The following is a 24,413-nucleotide window of genomic DNA, read 5'->3' as shown; positions in this document are numbered from 1 at the left end:
AAGCATTGCAAAATTTGTTTCTTTAACATCTTTTTCTTGAATGCTCCCCCAAAGAATCCCGTTCCCTTTACATCCGTCGACTGGAAACAAACACAAGTCTTTAAAGTTCCGCCTTATTTTTAACACTCATTATTATAGAGCGCTTGCGCTGTCCGCACGAAGTGATCATTTACTCTGAGTAACAATGTATCATAAACAAGTAATCCTGAGTTATGATCTGTGAGTGGCGAAAAAAATTTTTTTTAGTTCTATAAAATGAAGTGAGCTTTGGAGTTCCCCAGTCAGTTGTAGCTGGACACTGGAGACTCCGCCCCTGTGCTCCACAGCTGTTCTTGTCAAATAACGTTACGCTTTGCGCGTGGGATCAGGGGCACGAAAACAATTTTAAGAAACTCAAGAACTACACAGGTAAACAAGCTTGAGTGAACTTTGAAATGTTAGTCATTATTTATGTGTTCGCAAGCGCACCGTGTCGGTTGCTATTAATCTTGTAAAGGCTTCGCCACACCCACTGGCTCTGACCCCTCTGTTGGTCCAATTAACGAAGCTACTGTTAGCATGGATCATGTGGAACAACGCGTTAGCGCTGCAGTACTGACTCCGCTTTTCATCGTAATGTTTTCAATATGACAATCAAACACAACTTTTGATGAATGGGGAAATATTCTTAATACAAGTCTCTCACGATTAATATTAAGGTACATTTGAACGGAGAGAACTGGTCGCGCCTGAAAAGGGTACAATAATACAAATCATTAAGTACGCTGCTGACGTAAGACACAGGAGCTGCCCGTACAATATGTAGTGTGGAATAAATATTTGTGTACTTATTTAAAGGGTAACTATAGTATGTCACAATGCAAATATGTTTAAATGCACGTTTAGATCTATGGGAGTAATTTAAATAAGTTATTATGATAAGTTAGTCAAAAAAATCTACTGATGAAACTTTGTGGGGTGAAAATTGAATGTAGCCAATCAGAATCTGAACAATTTAGTAGAAATACAAACACATATTTATAGTCCCTCAGTACAGAATAAACAAAAGGACAAAGTCACTGTGTTCTGACAGTCTTTGTAGGTCGTGTTGTATCAGTTTGATCATCATTGCACAGCCATGGCCTCCGGTGGGGCCAGGGGGCCGGTGCCAGGGGCCACCCATTTGGCCACCAAGGTGGAGCTGACTGTCTCCTGTGAAAATCTAATGGACATGGACATCTTCTCTAAGTCTGACCCCCTGTGTGCTTTATACATCAACACCTCAGGCTCCCACTGGTATGAGGTCAGTATGAAGTCATGGGAAGAGAATAAAGGCCTGATGATTTAATGTTGGTTATACATCTGTGTACATCTAACAGAAGCTGACCGACATGTGCTGTTGGTAATAGTTGTTGATGTTGATTCTACATTTAGTTCCTGATTTAGTTGATGTTATTGGGATCTGAGATCCTGTATGTTTTTTGACAATCAGTTTGGACGCACAGAGATGATCCTCAATTGCCTAAATCCAAAGTTTGCCAAGAAATTTGTGATGGACTACTATTTCGAGATGGTGCAGAGGCTGAAGTTCTGTGTCTACGATATTGACAACAACACCTATGACCTGAGTGATGATGACTTTCTGGGTGAACTTGAATGCACCTTGGGCCAGGTGAGCATCCTTCTGTACAGTTTTGAAAGACAACTTTGGCCATTGCAGCACCATCTCATCACTGTTTGACGCTGCCCATGTTTGTCCAGATTGTCTCTAACAGGCAGATGACTCGACCACTGATGCTGACGAACAAGACACCTGCAGGACATGGAACCATCACGGTGTGTGGACTCTTCTCTTATGTCTAAAACCTAGTGAGATGTAATATTCAATGCTTTGTTGCTCTCCTCTGCTTATAATGTCTTCTCTCAAGCCCTTCATGCTGGTCTTTTATCGATATCTTCTCTCACTCTTCTGAAAGAATTACATGTCAATGAGTCATATTGATTATTTCTGTTGTCACAGGTCTGTGCTGAGGAGATAACAGACACCAGAGCAGCAAACCTTGAGGTGTCAGCCCGCAACCTGGACAAAAAGGTAATGATGGTCGCTCTTAATATTTTGGTGATATTTGTCTTCTCCCTAGTTTTTAACTGCCTTTTCCTGTCAATGCCTGAACCACTGCACGTGTTGGTTTGGGTGTTCAGTATTTTTGGTGGTCTGATCCTTTCCTGGAGTTCTACAAACAGACAGAGGCTAGATGGCAGCTGGCTTACAGGACAGAGGTACGCATCAGCCTAAATGTCATTTCTGTGTCTGCAGACATTTATTAGCTTGTGTCTCATCAGAACAATTTATATAGGTGGTAAAAAACAACCTAAACCCGATATGGAGACCCTTCCGTATATCATTACGAGCGCTCTGTGGAGGTGATGTGGACAAGGTTATAAAGGTATGTTTTGACCCTTGTTTAATTGTATCTCAATAAAATGCAGCCCACTCCCTGTAGGAAATTCTGAGGTGTGAAATCTGTAGATTCTTTTCTCTTTTTTAACTTTTCAAATCAGTTTTATTGACCATGGTACTCTAACATACTAATAGTTCATCTTGTGATTGCATTTTCTTTTCATTTTGATGCTCCCAAACTAAAAGCAAGGGGGTGCTTGCGACCCAGCTGGAAAAGCGATGTGTGTGTGTTTGCACGTCACCACATGAAGGTGTGCCCTTCTGCTTTGTTCTTTTTACTTTGTTGACTTACTTTCATTTCATTTACTACCTTAACATTGATAGCTGAGAGTGAAATGTGACTTATTAATTGTGAACATGGTGTGTGACCTCTGTAATTTATTGTAGGCTTGTGATGAAGCATCCCTATTGACCCCAGATAGTGAATACTGTAAGATTTAATTGTGTTTATATGACATGGCCAAGGCCAGATAATTCCTTTAGGCATTTTGACACCTTGACAAAACAAGCATTCCAATTACTTTTATTAATGCTGCTTTATATAAGAGAATGAAAATATTCTAAGTGGTAAAACTACTGACTGTATAGTTGTTGAGGCTTGTGATTAATTTTTCAGCCACCATAAGAAGTTTGTGTTTGTTGTCAGGTTGACTGTTACGACCATCATGTGAACGGCTCCCATGCTCTTATAGGGAGCTTTAAAGCCTCGCTTGCAGAGATGCAAATGGGAACACACATGTCCCCGGTGAGCCCCGTGTGTGTGTGTGATAGAGATTCTAGTCAGATCAATAAAAGGTCAGTTGTTTTTCATTTTAACCCACATTCTCTTACAGGCTGAATTTGAATGCATTAACCCAAAAAAGGTTAAGAAGAAAAACTATAAAAACTCTGGGGTCATCTGCATCAAGCAGTGTCAGGTAATGAATTATATTGAAATTTGGGAATGTTAAGATATATTACTCTACCTTGATCTCTGTACTTCTGTTCCACTGCATTGATAGTTTTTTTTGTAAATTTTTTGAACATGTATTTATAGACTAGAGAACCATTGTCACTGGTTTTGCTTCCTACATTTGGTAACAATCTCACGATGTTTGCTGCATCTCTGCACGCCGTTAATGTGATACTTATTTTTTCAGATCATAAAGGAGTTCACTTTTCTTGATTACATTATGGGGGGTTGTCAGATCAACTTCACAGTAAGTTTGGAAATGTCAAATATGTGTTAATATCATCACCATCTTGTTTACAGTCAATCAGATACACATCTAAAGAATGAAGTGGAAACATATGTGTGTTGGTTTACATTATTCTATCCCATACTGGAATTATCAATGCATGTTTTTCTGTAGCATACACAGGACTACAAAATAATAGAAATAAATTGCTTTATTGTATTTATGCTATTGGTGATCTCAAATTGGTGTTTCTCTGACGCGGCCCAGATCGCCATTGACTTCACAGGCTCCAATGGGGATCCTAGCTCCCCCCAGTCCCTCCACTACATCAACCCCGAGGGCTACAACGAGTACCTGACAGCCATCTGGGCTGTGGGTAACGTCATCCAGGACTATGACAGGTACATAAAGAGACATGCATTCATACACTTATTATTATTATCATTATTATTATAATTATTATTGTTATTAATGATAATAATAATAATATTCCAAATAATACATATAAAACAAGAAGCCTCAAATTTCTATTTGTTTATTTGTTAATATTATATTTTTGTTAATATATTATCAGTCATAACATCAGATGTGATTTTTTTATGATTTGAAAACAGTGGGTAGCGCTGTTACCTCACAGAAAGAAGGTTCCAAGTTCAATTCCTTTCTGTGCAGTTTGCGTGTTCTTGCCTTGTCTGCGTGGGTTGTCTTCAGGTTCTCCGGGTTCCTCCCACCTCCACAAACAGGGAGTAAATGTGAATTAGTAACTTTAAATTGTCCTTGAGCATGACAAGTGTTTGTCTTTCCATGTATCCCTGTGATGAACCGTTGACTTGTCCAGGGTGTATCTGTCCTCTCCTCAGCAGTCAGTTGGGTTCAGCTTAATGATTACTGATCTTTTCATCTTCAAGAAAATGAGTGAATGAATTGAAAACCTATATATGATTAATTTTTCCTGCTGTGATTTTATAACTACATTTAGTCTTCAATGTAAATCTGCTGACCATCACAATCGTCTCATCAGCAGCTTATCTGTCTCGTGGGTCACAGGTCTGCTGTCCCGGCTGGCTACAGGCAAGAGGCAGGGTACACTCTGGATGAGATGCCATTTCATTTATGGGCCACACAAAAGACAAACAGACATTCACGCTCACACTCACACTCACACTTATGGACATGTTAGACTGATCAGTTCACTTAAGCTGAATGTTTTTGGAGGTGGGGGGAAACCAGAGAACCTGAAGATAACCCACGCAGACAAAGATATGTTTAATATGTGATATTTATGGTGTATTTGTTGTTGCTTTTGTTTTCCTGTGTAGTAACAAGATGTTTCCCGTCTTTGGTTTTGGAGCCCAGATCCCTCCTTCCTGGCAGGTATGAACAAAAGTCAAAGCTTTATAATTCAGACCTTCCTCAGACAGCAGACATGTCATCAGTTCACACTGAAACTGAAATCTCTTTCTGTACTTCCACGTCTGCCATTTACCACCTTGTTTAACTTCCTGTAGGTCATGTAGAGGTCATGCAGATACATAAATTATCTATTATAGCAACTTCGCCCACATAGGGCCCAATATAGAAAGAATATCGGATCCAGAGTAGTCTTTGTCCTGTTACCCCATGTAGATGCAAAGTCAGTAGAAGATTCATACTCCATTCAACTTTTCTCGGTCTTCAAACCAATCAGTACTGACAGCATAATTCTAGACTAAGAAGAACATGGGAGCTTGTTTCACAACAAAAACAACAACAAAAAGCTGTTCCAGACAGACCATGGGATAAAAAAGTCAGCAAAAGATGTACAAACACAGCTTCCTTTAAATGTATGATCCTAAAACTGGAGGAGAAGGTGATTTCATGAAGTTTGTTTGCTGCTTTGAATTTAAAACACTTTAGTGTGAACAGGGGGCAGAACTATTATTAAAATGTCCTGAGACACTGAGTTTCAATCTGAGGTAACTCACATGTTGTTGTAAAAAAATACTATACCCCAATATCAACATAATGAATTTATCCACTTAGTCCACGTCTACAGAAACCCCAAGACCTCAGATTTATGCCAGATGTAAATGTAAATGCAATAGGGTTGAGCCGGGTACTCATTTCAGACAAGTATCCAGTATGGATAACGCATTTTTGATGAGTACGAGCATGATACGAGTAAAACTCACCAATACCTGTGCTCGGACTGAAGGAAAATTCTCATAACTGACTGTCTTCACACTCTGTGATTTGCCAGTCACACACAGCGCCAGCCCCTCCCTTCTGACACATCACTGCAACCTGAGTGTCGCTGCCCCACTCTCGCACACACAGACATTGACTGATCTCTTTGACACTTTCTCACTTCAGTTAAAATGAATAATTTGTATACTGTATATATACTTTAAATGTTACATAGCGTCCGCGCACACACACATGCACACACATGTGCTCTCTATCTCTCTCTCTCTCTCTCTCTTTCTCTCTCTCTTCCTCTCAACCAGTCACTCAGTCACACACACTTGCACAAACAGACACACACAAACACACGCACACACACCTTAATCACCATTGTTAAATTTTGTGTGGAAAAAATGCCAAGAGCATTAGGTGGTAAAAATAAATAAATGGGAAATAAATAGTTTGATCATAAAAAAAAAAAAAAAAAAAAGAAGTTGTTTTTGAATATGACAATTCTTGTTTATGCATACGTTGTAGTTCATACTTTTCTATTGGGTGCATTGTATTTATTAATGCCCTTCATGTTCTGAAGGGCATTAATTGCTATTGCTATTGTGATCAGAAGCATTGAATCTCAATTCTGAGGCTGTTCAATCAATATTCATTCATACACTTAAGAATATTCATGTTCTGAGTTCATAAAAAACTTGATCTGTAAATAGGTTCTCTTAGTTTTGTGATCAAAAACATTGATTTGAATCTCAATTTTGAGGCTGTTTTGTAAAAAGTTTTAAAATGAACAATAAATATAGCGACTTCTGATCGATCCATATCAATTTCAGACTTAAAGTAATGTTACGATTTAAGCCCCACCCATTTCTGATCAAACCACACCCTTTTCCAGTTTAAACCCCCCCATACCAAGCGCAGATATAGATAATTTAGATGGTTGAACAGATACAGATACAGATAGTGTTGTACTCGCTCATCCCTAACATGTAATAGACTTCATGGATTGCTGTAGGGAAATTGTTAGGATACTCTAGCACACACACTATTAGTTTAATCGCATGCATATATATAGTGTGTAAAACACACACACGGGGTGCCTGTAGGCATGCAGTGGGAGGGATGGTATTCACACACTTTCTAAGATGACATTTTCATTGCAAATGAAATTTAACATAGTTTTGTCATTTGATGTTTAGATGACTTACTTTTTTCCCCCAACCCCGATTTATTATTTTTGGGTAAATTTTCTTTAAAAAGCTCAAGTCTATAGCATAAACAAGCACATTTACAGCCTGGTCTGATTTGGAAGTCTGTAGATTTCAAGGAATTTTTATGAAATGCACCAAGTTGAATTAAATTAAAGCTTAAGTGATATTTATTTATTCATTGGATTTTCACTAAAACTGACCTAAGTTGTGTGTGAAGTGCATATAAAAAGTTGTGTGGTTAACTGAACTAAGAGATGCACAGCACAAGCTGATGCCTTCAGTTATCTTTCCTCAGGAACCATCCTGTGTAGGACTAAACAGACTCTATGAACGACAAATTTTCTGCAAGACTAGGATTGACTTGAGAATATGAGATACTCATATTTACAAGTCAACCCTAGTGTTTTTGTTTTTTATAAAAAAAAAAGATGAGGGTTGACTTGTAAATATGAGATCCTTTATTAGTTTAAGAACAGATATGTGATGAATTGCCTTTGTTTTCATTATTATTTTAGTATCGTTGTGTTTGAGCTGTGTCAGCCAGAATGACATGATTATCCAGGACAGACACAAAAAAAGAATCAAACACAATGTGATGCAGTTGACAGTGTTTGTATGGATTTTTCTTCCATTTATACTTTTTAGATTTGGTGTAAAATCATGAACTTCATTCTGAAGCCTTGACACTGTATATTTACCTCTCTATCAATCATGTTTGCAGGTTTCCCATGAGTTTCCTATCAATTTCAATCCAGCAAATCCGTTCTGTGCAGGTAAAACTCACACCTTGTCAATAAAGTACCTGACTGATGAAAGTTGTGTAGTAATGCTATTGTGTGTGTGTGTGTGAATGCGTATGAATGCGTGTGTGCGCACGCACGCAGGCATAGAGGGTGTGGTGCAGGCTTACCAGAGGTGTCTACCTCAGTTGAAGCTCTGGGGTCCCACCAACTTTGCTCCAATCATCAACCATGTCGCCTGCTTTGCCAGACAGGCTCTCCAGCAGCGCATGGCCTCAGTAAGTAGTGACACTGTGTTGATTTTTCCATGCCAACATTTGCTTACATTTCAAACAGAGGTTTTCAAGGTTTTTGTGTATTTTTTTCCATGGAAGCAAGTTTTTCAAGTGCCAAAGTTAATCGTGGCTTTTTTTGGGGGGGATATAACATTTATGTTTTACCTTTTAAATGTAATTTTATTTCAAAACATTAAAGTTAAAGTAGTAAATGAAAGAAATTAAAAATATGTGAACTCTATCATGCCCTGTTGCTTATTTAAAACTCTCATGTTGAGACTCATCAATGAAAGGCTATTCAGCCACAATGTAATTAATGATTTGTGTAATGATGTGGGCTAGGGGTTCAGGGATGAATATTGATTACAACCATGTGGCAAAATTAACAAACTGCTAATCTAAACATTGGTAAAATTATCAAACAAACTGATTCTCTCTCTCTTTCTCTCCCTCTCTCTAGTGAATCAGTTTGTTTCGATTATAATTTTACCAATGTTTAGATCTCTCTCTGTATGTATGTATATATATATATATATATATATATATATATATATATATACAGAAAGAGAGAGAGAGATTAATGCTCTTCATGTTCTGAAGGGCATATGTAAATACACACACACACACACACACACACACACACACACACACACACACACACACACACACACACACACACTCACTCTCTCTCTGATGTGTTGCCTCTCTCCACCTGCAGCAGTACTTTGTGCTGCTCATCATCACCGATGGAGTGATCACAGACATGGACAGGACACGCACAGCTATTGTTGAGGCGTCCCGGTTGCCCATGTCCATCATCATAGTGGGTGTGGGTGGGGCAGATTTCAGTGCCATGGAGTTCCTCGACAGTGACGACAAATTGCTGTGTTCACCCAGAGGCGATGTCGCCTCGAGAGACATCGTCCAGTTTGTGCCATTCAGAGATTTCCAAGTAAGCAGCAGATCACATATACAGTATCTCCCACTGCATCACCATGAATTTAATGTTAGCAGCTGATCCTAGCAGTGGCTCAGACCAGCTCTCACTCCTGTAACACTGTCATTCCAGGGTAACAGCGTGGCCCTTGCCCAGAGTGTCCTGGCAGAGCTACCAGATCAAGTGGCTTCTTTCTTTAATTCTTACAAGCTGAGACCCCCGAATGCGCCTTCTGTTTCTGCTCTGTCCTAGAAATGTTGAATAAATTAACTTAATACCTCGTAGTAACTGCTTCCCTGCTTTTGTGCCAACTGTATGGAATGATGCAATTAAATGCCAAGAAGTAAATATGAATGCAGAAAAGATAAAATTAACTTCATATCTGTGCCTCAGTTTTCTAAAATGTGTTGAGTGTGATTTGATTTAAAGTTCATAAGAGATGTGACCAAAATATCAATCTTAATAAAAGTAAAAGGAATGTATTTTGTACGCTTTACAATTCAGTTTAGCTTTTATGATAAAACAAGTATTTCTTGTAGATTATATAAATACTTTTTCTTTTGTTCCCTTTTCTGTGTTTGTAACATTAAAGCAAACTTCAATCTGTGTATGTTCTGGTTTTGAGTGCTAAGTTAAAGCTTTATCCAGACTGGACATTTGGAACATGATGGAATCTGTAAGGAAGTAAATATAAAAGTGTAATGCTATAGATATTTAAACATGGGAGATTTGCATGTTAATCTCCCTGTCTGTGTAGATTTGTTTGCATCAAAACTGTTTTAATGACTCTTTGCTGGCTGTTTGTGATTTTTATTTGGTGAATAAATATGATTTATATTTAGGTTAATCTAGCTTCTCAGCATAATCTATTGTACCTTGTATTGAATGTTCAATAAAAATAACATGTAAACCACAGAATGAATGCTTATTAGAGTGGTCTTTGGGGGGGCTTACGCTAACAATTTTGAGATCAAGCAGGTTAACAGTGATAGTCTAATGAATGAATGACTCACAGGGTGTCGGTGTTGGACCAGATGATTGTGGGCCGGGTCCGGCAGAGCCCTGGGAGCGGCTGCTAGCATCATGCTAGCATGAGAGCTCGCGGGCACCGCCCACCACAGATAGCTCCTCCGTGTCGCTGCTGCTAGCCCCCACAAGCAACAGACCCCCCAGCAGCTAGCAGCTCACGAGGTAGGGCAGAAAAAAAAACCCCAAACACTTTAACATTTTATCTGTTACGATAAACATGGACCTAAACATGTGTATTCGTTTCTGTTGTTTCTAACTTACGGGACTGACACGAATCCTCTGATCATGTGACGGTATTTTAGCTAGTTAGTGGACGTAAACTCGTTCTGGCAAAGTACAGCCATGTTGAAGCGAATTAACTTAACAATTTCTGTATATTTTAAAAACAAAGTGATTGTGGTGTCTTTTTTTTATCGCCTTAGGGCCAGTGTCGCTGTCGTTAGCGATGGTACGTCTAAATCGGTCCGTTAGTTTCCCTTCCATTCACGTTACGTCAACTATTACGTTAGAATTAGCTAATTTTCCGTCAGGGGGACACACCCTACGGTGTAATTACTGAGTAACGCTCGTATTCTTCATGTGTCTTGGCTCCAGTCTTACGCTGGGATTGTATCGGACGGCCCCACCGGCTGCGCAAACTCCTTCAACTCAGGGACTGGATGTCTGTAGGTGCTGGAAGCCCAATCCGGTTCTAATGGCCTGGTTTTAAACCCTACGGTTTATGATAATATGAAGATAACTCAGTATATCATGTAATGTTTGTATGTAATAATATATGTATGTTTAATATGTACTGCAATAAATGATTTATTTTAACTGTCAAACTTATAAATAATTGAACCTTCATGAAGTCATAGCTCATTCATTACGCAGCGGACTATGAGTGTGTGTGGTACATTGAATGTTCACATTTGTGTTGCTGACTGATTTTGATGTTTGTGTTGCTGACTGTGATGTGTTAGTTTGTGTGTCCCTCAGGCTGTCATGGCATCAGCTGGAATCTCGGGGTCACCGCCTACTGAATGTGTGACCAAGGTGGCCGTGAGCATCTCCTGTGACAATCTGCTGGACATGGATGCTTTCTCGAAGTCTGACCCACTGTGTGTGCTTCTCATGAACACCTCGGGGCCCCACTGGTGTGAGGTAAGGGAAGCCAACAGGTTGTGAAGTTTGTAAAGTTAAACTTTAAATGTGATGTGCTAAAGTCCACATACCTTTGTTTTATACTCACACCATGTACTGTTTTTTCTGGTTTTCATTGGGTGCAGTTCAGTGAGATAAACATTCTATTTTCATCCTGAAGATTTTTAATGTTTCGTGTTGTGGGAGACAAATTTGAACTGACATACAGTAGATTCCTCAACTATGTACAGTGGGTAAAAGAAGTATAGAACATGTCACCATTTTTCTTAGTAAATGTATTCGAAAAAGTTGTTATCAACATAAAATTTCCATAAAATATTGGTAACCACCAATGTAACACACAGATGTGAAGAAGCCAAATCTTAGCTGTCTGTAAATTATGTGTAACAAAGCGGAGTGACACAGGTATAGAGTGTTGGATACACTTTTATGTGTATAATGCCGTGTACAAAAGTATTTGTTCGTAATAACACACCTCCTGTGTGGAGAAACTTTTTGCTTGCATTGCTCAGGTGTGATTTTTTGCCATAATTCCACATAAAAATTTTGATGAACTCTAGATCTTTCCATGGATTTTCTACTGGATTCTAGTTAGGTGATGGGCTTGGCCATTTTGACAGCTCTATTTTCTTTCTCTGAAACCAAATGAGTGTTTCCTGGGCCGTGTGTGGGATCGTCGTCTAGCTGAAATGTCCAACATTTCTTCACCTTCATCATCTTCATTCTCGTGGTAGATGGCAGCAGAGTTTTATCAAGAATGTTTCTGTATATTTTTCCATTCATCCTTTCTTCAGTTATATGAACTTTGCTAGTGCCATATGCTGAAAATCATCCCCCCACTATTCCCACCTCCAAACTTCTCTCTAGGTTTGGTGTGTTTTTGGGGTGGTGTCAGTGTCATTTGACCTCGAAACATGGTGTGTATTATGTGCCCAAAGAGTTAAATTTTGGTGTCATCTGACCCGACAATATTCTTCCAGTATTTCACAGGCTTGTCTAAATGTAGTGTACCAAACTTAAAACCTGCCAGAACATGCTTTTTCTTCAGCAATGGAGTCTAGTGTGGTGAGCGTGCATATAAGCCATGCCATGGCTGTTGAGAGCATTATTTCCTTAAAACAAAATTGGACCTGGTAATTCTATGTCTTTCTAAAACTCTCCACAAGTGGTTCCTGCCACTTGAACAACTCTTCTGAAATTATTTTAACTTTTCTGTAAGACATTTTGCGAGAAGGGCTAGTCATGGATGGTTTATGGTGAAATGATGTTTTCACTTCTGGATTATGGCCCCAGCAGGTCTCACTGGAACACTCAGAAGTTTAGAAATTCGTCTGTAACCAATACCATTAGTATGTTTTGTCACAATAAGGATGTGAAGGTTGTGAGAGAGCTGCTTGCTTTTACCCACCATAAGTTGTTTTTTGTGTGACACCTTAACTATGACACACCTTTTTATAGGCCATCAGTTGGACCTGAACTTGCTGATATTAATTTTCACTGACATGTAGCAGGATTTTCTAATTCTGTTAGGTTTCACCTGGTATCTCAGCTTTCTGTTTTTTAGCACCTCCATTTATTCAGTGCCAGTATTTTTTTCCCTGTGTCGGGCAGTTTTATTACTTCCTCTTTTCCTTTAGAGGAGTCCAATTAGAGGTCTCCACAGCATGTCCTCCTTCTCCATGTCAGCCTATCTTCTGTATCCTCCTCTCTAACACCAACTGTGCTCATGTCAATCATCCACCATCTCTTTGTTCTTCCTCTTGCCTTCTTAGCTCCATCCTCATCATCCTTTTACCAAAATACTCACCATCTCTCCCCTGGATGTGTCCAAACCAACAAAGTCTGCTCTCTCTGACTTTTTCTTCAAAATACCTCACCTTGACTGTCCATCTGATGAACTCATTTCTGTTCCTATCCGACCTATTCACTCCTAAAGAACCTCAACATCTCCATTTTCTTCACTTCCAGCTCGGCTTCCTGTCTTCTTTTCAGTGGAGCTGTCTCTAATTCATCCATCGTGGCTGTCGTCACCTCTGTCTTCTAAACTTTGCGCTTCATTCTAACAGAGACTCCTCTGTCACATAAGACACCTGACGCTTTCCTCCACCCATTCCACATAATTTGTGGACATCTAAGGTTTGCTTATTTTCACATGTGTTGTCGATGTGTAGGGAAAAACTTCATGTCAGTATCACCTTTAGATATATATTTCCTAAGAAAAATGGTAATTTTTTGGTACATATTTTACCTGCTATATGTCATGACTTTTCAGTATCTATGATCTACAAAAACATTCTTGATTCTGAAATTACCATCTGTGTTAGATTGGCCGGACGGAGAAAATCATGAACAGCCTGAACCCAAAATTTTCCAAGTCATTTGTGATTGACTACTACTTCGAGATGGTGCAGAAGCTGAGGTTTGAAGTGTACGACATTGACAGTGAGAACTGCAGTCTGCAAGATGCTGACTTCCTTGGTGAACTGGAGTGTACTATGGGACAGGTGTGTTTTCTTTTTTAGCCATCACAAACTTTTATGCACCGTGCTTGTTTCTTTAAATACAGATGTCTGATGTGGTGTTTCAGTGCCTCTTGTCTTATGAGTGATTTTTTTCCCCCAGATTGTGTCTTCAAAGAAATTAACAAGACCACTTGTCATGAAAGACAAGACACCTGCAGGGAAAGGAAGCATAACTGTGAGTTGATGTCATTCAGATTGACAGTGATCTTTCAAGCATGTACATTGATCCCTCGCCACTCGCAGTTAATGTGTTCCAGGACCACCCGTGAAAAACAAAATTCCGCGATGTAGCGACCAAGTATTTATTTTATTATTTATGGTAATTGAAACATTTATGAACCCTCCCCATATTGATATTAAACCACCTTATATCCGTATTACCTTTTCCCACACTTTTATAGACTTGTAACATTCCCGGTGTTTCTTATGGTGGGCAAGGATGATGTACACGATATTCCTTGAACGGTCTTTATTTGGCGTCCAGTCTTAACAAGGAAAAAACAAGAACTGGCCATGATCTCCCTCTCGCACTCTCACTCTCGCGCCTCCTTCTTAGTCTCGCGAACACATGCAGAACACACACATGTAGGCCAACTGAGGGCAACACATACACATCAGAAAAACACAGGTTATCACAGTCCAAAGCACTTTTGTATTAAAGAAAAGTTGCAGGAGAAACCTGAGTCTCGGAACGCAGCGTACACACAGATGCTGTTTGCCAATAGCATGCGCGTATGGTATCACGTGACTACCTATTAAAAATCTGCAATGTGGTGAAGCCGCGCATCTTGAAGCGCGAGTAAGCGAGGGATTACTGTATTCTATATGTTTGGTGTATCAAGTGGTATTTTGTGGTATTGTGTTGTAGATTTGTGCTGAAGAAAGAACCGACAACAGAGTGGTGCAATTTGAAGTTGCAGCAAGAAAACTGGACAAAAAGGTTTGGATCACTTAAGTACATTTACATGATTGTAACAGGTGTGGTCTGGACCCAAAGCCAGTAGACCAGAAGTAGGATGGAAAACTGGAACTCTAGCTGTGACATGATGACATCATGTAGATGATTGTTTTTGGGTAACACATTTTCAAAAGAAAAACGCTTTCAGTATGCTTTCCTTCAGCTAAACAAATGCTCCAGTAACCACAGTGTGATTGAATCAAATTTGATGTTGAACTAGAAAATATTATCTCAACCATTGACATCTATGGTGAGAAGGCCCATTATCATCAAATACTTTCATTCTGCACACACTAAGATGCAGTGGCAGACTGTGCATTTCATACCTAGGCCTTCAGTGATGCTATCCTGATGCTATCAAACTTGCATAAATACATCCCATAATGCTGTGAGCAGCTCCCACCGCTGCTACTAATGTAGTGTTCAGGACTGAGATGTTTATAACTTCTCTCAAATGGGACAAAAACCGGAGTCAGCCCCACTCCTTTTATTGTTACTGGCACAGAAGAACCCGTGGCCACACCTTTTATAGATATCACACATCTACGTCACTGAACAAAACCGACTGAAATGATCATCATTTTTGACACCACAGCTAGAGAAACAAAATGCAGACATACACTAACACACTACTAGATGTTGCATCACCACTATCCGGTATAAAACAGGCTATTTTCGGGACACAAGTCTCTTTGTGTATTTCCACTACAATCACACATAATTTTTTTCATTTTTAGTATATTTGTCATTTTATTTCATTATAAATGGTTTGATATAAATGAAATTAAATTGCAAGAACATTAAATACGAAAACTAATATAAATGAAATGCTTGTACTCACCAAAACAACTCTTCAAACAGCTTATTTAAACACAACATCCATTCTCCTTTCTTTCCTCAAGAACACTCCACTAGCTAGAACAGGTGAGCTAGTTCAGGCTAGCTACAACAGGTTAGCTCCTTCAGGTATCGGACCCTCCTCTACTAGAGCTTCTCTTCAAATGTGCGTCTGCATAGCGCCGCCTTCTCAGACTGAGTATCCAATCACAGGACACGTACATGTCAGGTGAACATGAGGCCAGCTTGAAGGCCTTAGGATTGCCAACTCGTGATCTGATTGGCTATCGCATTTGTCTATTATATATGTTCCCGTTCACTCACAGTGCAGGGAGACCTGCAGTCTAGGTTCTGAAGGTCCTGGGCAGATTTCATTCAACCTGGCAACACAAGCTACTTGAATTCTGATTGGATAAAACCCATCTAATGTAAAAATAGGACACTTACCCAGTGTTGGCCTATGTCATATCCAAATGTATAATTATATGTTTATACATATATTTGAATATATTTAAGGAAAATGCATTAAAATATAATTAACTTTCATCATAAATATTACCACGACCTTTGGACCAGCGGTTCCCAAACTTTTCAGTCCGCGCACCCACTTATACCTCCCGACTTAGCTGACGCACCCCAATGCCCGAAACATGAAAAAAAAAGAAAGAAAAGGTGTAGTCTTTATAGCCATATAGGTATCAAGTTTAATAATATAGGCTCCTGTTAACACAGAATAGATTGTGCAATAATGGGCCTAATGATCTCTCACTTTAGAAATGGTGGGGAGAATAATAGTAACAATATAAAAATGACAATAATATTTTAAGTCAAAATGGTCGCCGAGCGATCCGACTACAGATGAGTGACGAACAGCAGTTATTACTATGTAACAAATAGGCCCAATAAACAAACTGTAACAGTTATTAAATGGTCACAAATATGCTACTCTGCCACAAAGAATCAAAATAACATAGGCCCAAGTTCAACATCATGTTTTCTCTTTCGAGTACGAGTCTCATTGTGTTCTTTACCCCCTTCTCCCGATGAAGTGTCCGGGTGAGTTTTCTGTGTTCTGTGCTCCTCATTTTCAGTTTCCCCTGTCTCGTCATCATCACTCTTTTTCCTGCTCGATTTCTTCAGCCTGGTAGACTGCACAGCTCTCAGTTGTGGCCAATGTATCCTGTCCTCTTTCATTTCTCCCAGATTTAATACCGGACAGGCTGCCAGTTTTCAACCAGTTATGCATTTCGGCATATTATTGTTGTTGCTATCACAACAAGCTAGCACGTAGCTAGGAGAAAGCCAAGTGCATTTTGGGTATTTTTTTTTTAATTTAAAATTTTCCCAAAACGTTTTTTAGTTGAAAATTACAAATGATTTCCGTGAATGAATTTAAATATTTAAACTGTTAATCCTCCATTAAAAAGTGTCAGATGACATCTTAGTAAGATGCCATCTGACTATTAAGTAGCCATATATATTTGAATTAATTAAAATACACATTATTTTCTCATTTATTTCCAGGATTTCTTTGGTAAGTCTGACCCTTTCCTGGAATTCTACAGAGAGACAGGAACTGGATGGCAGCTTGCTCACCGGACAGAGGTGCAGTTATACTCTTTGTGCAACATCCTACCTGCTCCAAGGATGCTTGTACAGTACATGCATATGTCAACATGTTACTTCAGTGTAGATTGGCAGTATGTATAGACGCTCCTCAACTTCCGTTTTAGCTACGTTCTGAACGGCCGAACATAATGTGTAAAAAAGAACGTAAGTTGCTACTGTACGTTCTAGTAATGTGTGACCGTTCATACTGTATGTACATCCATAAATTCTATTACTGGGCTTGCGCTAGCCATTCGCCACTTCGCCATAGGCAAAGTAAATTCCAGATTGGCTACAAGGTTTTTAGACTGTGTAGCCACAGGGGCGTTCTTATTTTTACAGAAAAAAGGTTAAGACTTAATACTTTTTCGCTCGCTAGTGCTGCTCGCTAGCGCTGATATTTCCGCTAGTGCCACTCGCTAGCGCTGATATTTCCGCTAGTGCCACTCGCTAGCGCTGCTATTTCCGCTTGTACTGCTCGCTAGCGGAAATAGTGCCGCTCGCTAGCGCTGCTATTTCCGCCGGCGCCGTTATTTCCGCATGCCAACGGAATTTAGTTCGAAGCATGCCAACGGAAATAGCCGAAGTGAACGCTCCCGATCATTAAATATGCACTCGGGTCATGACCTCCTCTCGTCCAATGAAAAACAAAAAGATTCTTTTTTTACAAGCTATACCCGCGAATTTGTGTACAACAAGGCGAGGACGATCGATCAAAAGAAAATGAGAATAGAGTGTTTTATAGTAGAGTTTGTGTTAAAATTGTAATTGAACAACAAATGGTGAATGCTGAGAGTGGGTAGGAGTGGTGACAGACAGATCAGAAGGTAAATGAAAGATATTATCAATACTTTTTTGTAGTCCTAGGCTTTTGATCTCTATGACGGGCAGGAATAACCAGCGATGCATGTAAATATGTATTCACCTCGCTTGCTATTTTTCATGCCTTTTTAAATTGAAATGAAAAATAATATTATCGAATTAAAAAAAACAAACAACTAAACTATGGCATACAAATGGTGTTGTCTAAGTCAAAGTTAAAATGTATTCTAGTCCAAGTAAAACTTACAAGTAAACATTGAGTAATATTTTGTTTGACTGTATCTTCACATAGTGAATGCAAGTTTTCATTTGTTGAATATCACATTTATACCTGCATAAAGTAGGACAGAAATAAAGATAGTTAAGCTTGAACTGTTGACTTTAGTGTATTTTTGTAGGTAAACTGAACTCAAGATTTTACCCTCAATATGCACCAGAATGCAGGAAAACAACCTCATTTTCTAAAAAATTTCCTTTCTCGGGGGGGCCCCCTGGACCCCCCCCTATGACGAGCATGGTTTTACACCCCCCAACAATTGAAAACTTGCATTCACTATGTGAAGATACAGTCATACAAAATATTACTCAATGTTTACTAGTAAGTTTTACTTGGACTACAAGACATTTTAACTTTGACTTAGACACACTGATTTTAGTAAATTTGATTCTTGGTATTACTCAATGTTTACTTTTAAGTTTCACTTGCTATTACAGCAAGCCACTGTCTTGGACACCGAATGTGGCTTTTTGCGGCTTACTCAATTCTTTTACACTGAGCCACAGTGGCTTTGTCATACTACCTTCTAGTGCAAGCCCAGTATTACCGTATCTTATATAAAACATGTCTAAATCATTAATTATAACATAACATTGTAAAATGATAACATTAATTTCAAATAAATTCAATTCTAGCAACAATTTCAGTTAAATTAGATTCATTCAAATTTGACTACCACTATCACATGTAGACTTAGGCTTTTGACCAACCATATTTGCTTAGGGTTACAAATACACAAAACAATGTATTTGTAAACACAGAGATCACAGATACGACGTCTTAACACAAGTGTAACACGCAATGAACTGGGAAGAGGCAAGGCACATTCAGTCTGTCGATTGCGCCATGTGAACAATGGTCGCAGTGTCAAACATAAGATTGTTTGACCATCTCGTCCTATGGAGAGTGCGCTAAAATCAAAAATTCGCTCATAAAATTTTTTTTTACAAAATTATTTTACTGTCAGTTCAAAGGAAAATCTAAAAAATGAACGTAAGTAGAGGAGTGTTTGTATTCTATTCACTTAATATACAGTGTTTCTGTCACAGGTGGTGAAAAACAACCTAAACCCAACATGGAGACCATTTCAGATCTCGCTACAGTCACTGTGTGGAGGTGATGTGGAGAAATCCATAAAGGTACTCACACATGAAGTTTAAGATTTATAGACTGAAGACAGAGCTGCAGGGGTGACTGATTTAAACAAGTGTCATTTTATTTTACAACTTGTTTCATCAGTAACATCAGTTTTTGTCAGTCCAACTGGAAATCAAGTTCGGCCGATCAAATTCTCAAGGATTTGAATTTTTTCAAATAAAACCACGGGCCATAGTGTGGGATTCCACCTGTGTTCTAAATACTGCACATTACTCAATATGCAGTCTGGTAATCTAGGAACAAATAAAGTTGTGTATGGTAGCGTGAGTTGATTGTTTTTGTTTCCACTTTCTTACCCGTAAAAGCACACTTGTCAGGAAGAGACGGTTTCCAGTACGCAGCTCATGTGAGTTTACTGTCCCACCATGAGTGTTCTTCTCATCAAGGATGCAGTGTCTGATAGGACAGGAAAAAGTCCTAGATGCATCTACATCTGTCTTAAAGATGTAGACATCTGACCAATGTGCTCCTCTGACACTTTCCATCAAGATGGATCTGTTTTTTAGTTATCCATGAGCTTTCATGTAGATTAGCTGTAGCATCACACAGTTGATCTGATGTGTGTTCAGATCTGTCTGTTGTCTGTTTTGTCAATGCTGAAGGTGCTCATGAGCTTCAGTGTTCAGATGCTGAGCAGGTAAACTCTGTTTTGCTCTGAAAGAGGTGGTTGAACCTTTAATATACTGTGTGTAGCAGCTTAGATGGTGTGTGTGTGTCTGTTAGATCTTCCAACATCAGGGAGTTGCCTTACATCTGAAACTTCACTCCTACAGCATGCTTTTGTGTCATTTGCTTTGATTTTCATACTGGCTCTCATTTTCACTTCCTGTACATGGAAGTGTTCTTTAACTTAGCTCGGAGAATTTACTGGATTTGGGTTTATTTTTTTCTACCTGTTTCTCAGGTCGATTGTTACGACTACAACAACAGCGGATCTCATGACTTTATTGGATCATTTGTTGCCACCCTCTCCCAAATACAGCAGAAGTCAGAATCATTTGCGGTGAGCTTTTCATGTGTGTGCGTGTGTATGCTTCAGGTTGGGCATTTTAATTGTCAATTTTTCATAAATAAAGGGATGCTCTTTCTTCTTGTTTTGTCCTAACAAGTGTTTTATAATAATTGATGGTGTGTGTGTGTTTGTTTATGTGTGTGCGTGTGTGTGTGCTCCTCAGGCTGAATTTGAATGCATCAACACTAAAAAGAAGCAAAAGAAGAAAGGATACAAGAACTCTGGTGTTATCATTGTGAAAAAGTGCAAGGTAGTGTGGTTTCATACATTTATCTTCCTGATGTGCTTGTGTGTCTCAAGGTGTTGGAGGAGATGTTAAGTGTTCAGAACTATATATAAACTGTATACAAATGTGTCTTTTTCCAATCTTTTTAAATCCGATTTTCTTTTACAAGTAAATAAACAAAAGAATATTTATTCTAATGACACACAAAATGGGGTTGAAACCAAAAAAAAAAAGCATGTATATGTATATCCATACATGCACATTGCAACATCTGTGTACATTTTAAGTATCCCGTAATGATTCTGTTACAATGAGATGTATGTGTTTTATCTCGTTAATGTTGTAAAATTAAGATGGAAACTTACTACAGTACCTCCACTGTATGACTTGATAGAGTTTTGTCCAACAGTTAAAATAATTGCCTATCTCCATTTTGTATTTTCAGATTGTGAAAGAATACACTTTCCTGGATTACATAATGGGCGGCTGTCAGATTAACTTCACTGTGAGGACTAGTATTTTTTGTAACTCTTTTCACATTTTTTCCTTTCTTCATAAAGGTGCATTTTGGGACCTGTGCCCAACAAACATTTACTCTGATGTTGTGGAAGCATTATCTTTTTTCAACCTCTGGACAGATTGCTATTGATTTCACCGGCTCCAACGGGGATCCCAGGTCCCCCGTGTCCCTCCATTACATCAGCCCTCAAGGCTTCAATGAGTACCTGGCAGCTATCTGGGCTGTGGGGAACGTCATCCAGGACTATGACAGGTAAATAGTTGCTCCGCATATTATTGTGGTAAAAGGAGTAGAAAAAGTTCCATCGTAAATGATTCATGTATGCTGGTGTGTCTTAAACAAATGAAAATACTTTTGTTTCACTTCCTTCCTACAGTGACAAGATGTTCCCTGCTTTTGGATTTGGTGCCCAGATCCCTCCTACAATGCAGGTGATGTTTGTGTTAGTTAAAACTCACTTTGATAGTCATGGTTGTTAAAAATCTTTTGGACTGAAGCATCTCAGGCCGCCTCAGATCCATTTCTGTGAGACCCAGATTTAGGATTGTTTCTATTTGCAGGTCTGCCATGAGTTTCCCATTAACTTCAACCCCTCCAATCCATTTTGTGCAGGTAACAGTAGAATTAAGATAATATGACCTCACACTCCTGTGTGGATAATGAGACAGAACATGACACTGAGGACATTTAGCTAAATTTTAGCTTAGTCTTAGGCACAACAGTTAGAATTATTCAATCTGTATGACATGTGGTGTCCCCATTACTTCAATTTGACATAGTCTCATCGAAGACTAATAAAAGCAGTACTGTCATGAGTTGTTCAACGCTTACAAATACTGTACCTAATGCATCAATTAAAGTTTGATTAATTGATGTCATACAACAGAAAAACAAAATGTAAAACTGGGTTTACATTTTCATAGACAGGCTTAAGAATGTAAAAAATACTGAAGTGAAAAAAAAACATTTGTGTTTGACTATCTTGTTTCCTGTGGTACCCAATTCAATGTGTGTTCTAGGCATAGAGGGTGTCGTGCAGGCCTACCAGCAGTGTCTGCCCCAGGTGAAGCTCTATGGCCCCACAAACTTTTCCCCAATCATCAACCATGTAGCTCAGTTTGGAAGGCAAGCCCTTGAGCAGCAAACTGCTTCTGTGAGTTCAACTCCTCTAAATGTAGCTGCTTTGTGTAAATTACTCTGCATCGTGATCATTTATTTTCCATCCAACAATAATCCATGAACGTGAAAATAATTTGTTTTTTCCAATTTCCATGTTTTGCAGAATTACTTTGTCCTCCTCATCATCACCGACGGAGTCATCACAGACATGGATGAGACACGCCGCGCTATCGTCAACGCCTCTCGCCTGCCTATGTCCATCATCATTGTTGGAGTAGGGGGTGCAGACTTCACTGCCATGGAGTTCCTGGATGGGGACGATGGTATTTTACGTTCTGTTACAGGGGAGGCGGCCATGAGAGACATCGTGCAGTTTGTGCCCTTCAGGCAGTTCCAAAATGTAAGCAAGATAGAAATGCTAACTGTGTCTGCATGCACCCGTTTGAGCTTCACTATGATGCTTAAAGTGATGCACACATTTGAATGTTTGCACATCTAATTGCAGGCAAACACTGCAGCCCTTGCCCAAAGCGTACTGGCAGAGTTGCCTGACCAAGTGGCCTCCTTCTTCAATTTATTTGCCCTGAAGCCCCCCAGCGATCCCAGTCCTTCCTAGAAATGTAGGAGTACCCCTAGCCCCTCATTGCCCCCCCCCCCCCCCCCCCATTTGAACCAAAGATCTGTTTTTAACTTTTAGTTACTTCAGTTGGACATATTCCTGTCATAGAAACAGTAGTCTCCGTTAGACTGGCCGTAGGATGAGATGTCACCAGTGTTGATATTCAAGCATCGCTGTTTGAGATGCAGCTGGCCTCTGCAAACTTTCACATAGTAATCAGAATGACATTCATTAAATTGTCATCTTATAACCTCCTGCTTATCTCATTTATTTTGCTAGTTTCCTACTGATCCCTCTCCGAGTAGTTCATGTTTGTCTTTGTCTGATGCTCTGTCTCTCCAGGGTCCTCAGGAAATGCTCGCTCAGAGCGTCTTGGCAGAAGTCCCGGGCCAGGTGACGAACTTCTTCACCACCATGCATCTGAAGCCACCCCATGGAGACTCACCTCCCACTGATGTCTCAGCCTCTGCACCTCCCCAGTGATGTATTGTGAGGTCCAACGTTTCTTCATAATGGACATCCCCAACCAGTCAGAAACTCAAAGTCATCGAGTTTATCAGAGCTGAGTCCATCTCCAAATGTTACTCCAGATCCAGACTCCGAGTCCTGTTATGATTTGTAAATACTTCATCCTCTAAAGCCATACTGCACAGAAGTGGTTAAACATTTATCAGCAATTGATAACACGTAAATGTGCAATGACATTTTATTATAATTTTATGCAAGTTAAGTGCCAGAATAGTTAAGAATTAAGTCATTTCTTATTTTATTGAGCTGCACAGTCCTGGAGTTTAACTGAAACCAGCCTGACTTCACACAAGGTCTCGTTCATGGTGGCAAAAATGAGGTAGCCTCTCATTAGAATGTCCTCATGAAAGACAGCAGTATTAATGTTCGGTCCATGTTCCCAGATACTACCGTGACCACATGAGGGTTACACTGTGCTTAGGAAATGTCCAGTACATTTCCATTGAAACATAAAACCAGTGGCTGCAACAAATTCAGTTCAGCGTGTTTACACGATTGATCCATGTATAGTGGATTATCAATTTGTTTCAATCAGTGCCTTTTGTAGATTTTACACTACAAAAGCTATCACATTTGGTTTTTGCTGCAATTTTGTACTATCAGTGTATTTTTAAATATTTCATATCTGATTTGAATTCCTATGTGGAACTTCTGTACGAGCGATAAACAAAGAGAATCTCTCGGGGCATTTATCAATATTTGGGATGACCTTCATTTGGTAAAACACACGTTAACCCAGGTGTACATTAGAAGTCCACCCTGTGTTAAGGGGTGCTAAAGCTTCACACTTTACTGACTGTTATGAAAATGACCTTACACTTTGAATGCCGTCAATATGCATGTGTAGTGTCATTTGTACTGCTCACTGTGGCCTGTACTAATCTATCTTACTCTTATCAATATTTTATGTAAATATAAGAAGAAATCTACAATATTCTACTTCAATAAAATTAATATTCTTAATTTGAATGATTTCTTTTGTGTCCACACTACTGCTATCATGCATCATGAAGAAATGCCATATTAGTGCCATATTTCCTCAAGTGTTTACCACACTGACAGTTTGGTGCATTGCAGACATT

General features: G+C 39.2%; 2 protein-coding genes across 9 annotated transcripts; both read left to right on the top strand.

Moving 5' to 3' along the window:
* The first annotated feature begins 234 nt into the window (after nucleotides 1–234).
* Nucleotides 235–9,863, top strand: LOC137587538 (copine-3-like). 2 transcript variants are annotated; one of them, XM_068304020.1, is made up of 16 exons: nucleotides 235–408; nucleotides 1,116–1,282; nucleotides 1,472–1,651; nucleotides 1,741–1,815; nucleotides 2,000–2,071; nucleotides 2,182–2,259; nucleotides 2,337–2,426; nucleotides 3,087–3,185; nucleotides 3,274–3,357; nucleotides 3,580–3,639; nucleotides 3,886–4,019; nucleotides 4,938–4,992; nucleotides 7,723–7,774; nucleotides 7,886–8,019; nucleotides 8,735–8,968; nucleotides 9,086–9,863. In XM_068304020.1, exons 2-16 carry the CDS (start codon nucleotides 1,118–1,120, stop codon nucleotides 9,203–9,205), a joined length of 1,632 nt encoding a protein of 543 aa, XP_068160121.1. In that variant the 5' UTR covers nucleotides 235–408; nucleotides 1,116–1,117; the 3' UTR covers nucleotides 9,206–9,863. The 2 variants fall into 2 exon arrangements, with proteins under 2 accessions (XP_068160121.1, XP_068160120.1); XM_068304019.1 differs by having other exon boundaries at nucleotides 1,073–1,282.
* A 156-nt stretch (nucleotides 9,864–10,019) lies between these two features.
* LOC137587537 (copine-3-like) lies at nucleotides 10,020–24,294 on the top strand. Of its 7 annotated transcripts, XM_068304013.1 has the most exons (18): nucleotides 10,310–10,430; nucleotides 10,577–10,647; nucleotides 10,961–11,125; nucleotides 13,450–13,629; nucleotides 13,748–13,822; nucleotides 14,516–14,587; nucleotides 16,967–17,047; nucleotides 19,199–19,288; nucleotides 20,212–20,310; nucleotides 20,483–20,569; nucleotides 20,991–21,050; nucleotides 21,184–21,317; nucleotides 21,442–21,496; nucleotides 21,626–21,677; nucleotides 22,085–22,218; nucleotides 22,348–22,584; nucleotides 22,690–22,804; nucleotides 23,146–23,283. In XM_068304013.1, exons 1-17 carry the CDS (start codon nucleotides 10,325–10,327, stop codon nucleotides 22,798–22,800), a joined length of 1,809 nt encoding a protein of 602 aa, XP_068160114.1. In that variant the 5' UTR covers nucleotides 10,310–10,324; the 3' UTR covers nucleotides 22,801–22,804; nucleotides 23,146–23,283. The 7 variants fall into 7 exon arrangements, with proteins under 7 accessions (XP_068160118.1, XP_068160117.1, XP_068160116.1 ...); XM_068304015.1 differs by lacking the exons at nucleotides 10,310–10,430; nucleotides 22,690–22,804 and adding an exon at nucleotides 10,082–10,144 and having other exon boundaries at nucleotides 23,146–24,294; XM_068304012.1 differs by lacking the exon at nucleotides 22,690–22,804 and having other exon boundaries at nucleotides 23,146–24,294.
* Nucleotides 24,295–24,413: the final 119 nt, after the last annotated feature.

This window comes from Antennarius striatus, chromosome 20 (assembly GCF_040054535.1).
Source record: "Antennarius striatus isolate MH-2024 chromosome 20, ASM4005453v1, whole genome shotgun sequence".
NCBI lineage: Eukaryota > Metazoa > Chordata > Actinopteri > Lophiiformes > Antennariidae > Antennarius > Antennarius striatus.
Note: the sequence above shows the minus strand (reverse complement) of the source record. Positions and strands in the feature narration are given on the sequence as shown.

Coding starts and splice junctions, on each gene's coding strand:
- LOC137587538 (XM_068304020.1), top strand. CDS start 1,118: ATGGCCTCCGGTGGGGCCAGGGGGCCGGTGCCAGGGGCCACCCATTTG. Junction 1,816..1,999: donor CAGGACATGGAACCATCACG/GTGTGTGGACTC, acceptor CTGTTGTCACAG/GTCTGTGCTGAGGAGATAAC. Junction 4,020..4,937: donor GTCATCCAGGACTATGACAG/GTACATAAAGAG, acceptor TTTCCTGTGTAG/TAACAAGATGTTTCCCGTCT.
- LOC137587537 (XM_068304012.1), top strand. CDS start 10,325: ATGTTGAAGCGAATTAACTTAACAATTTCTGTATATTTTAAAAACAAA. Junction 10,648..10,960: donor AACTCAGGGACTGGATGTCT/GTAGGTGCTGGA, acceptor TGTGTCCCTCAG/GCTGTCATGGCATCAGCTGG. Junction 21,051..21,183: donor GCTGTCAGATTAACTTCACT/GTGAGGACTAGT, acceptor ACCTCTGGACAG/ATTGCTATTGATTTCACCGG.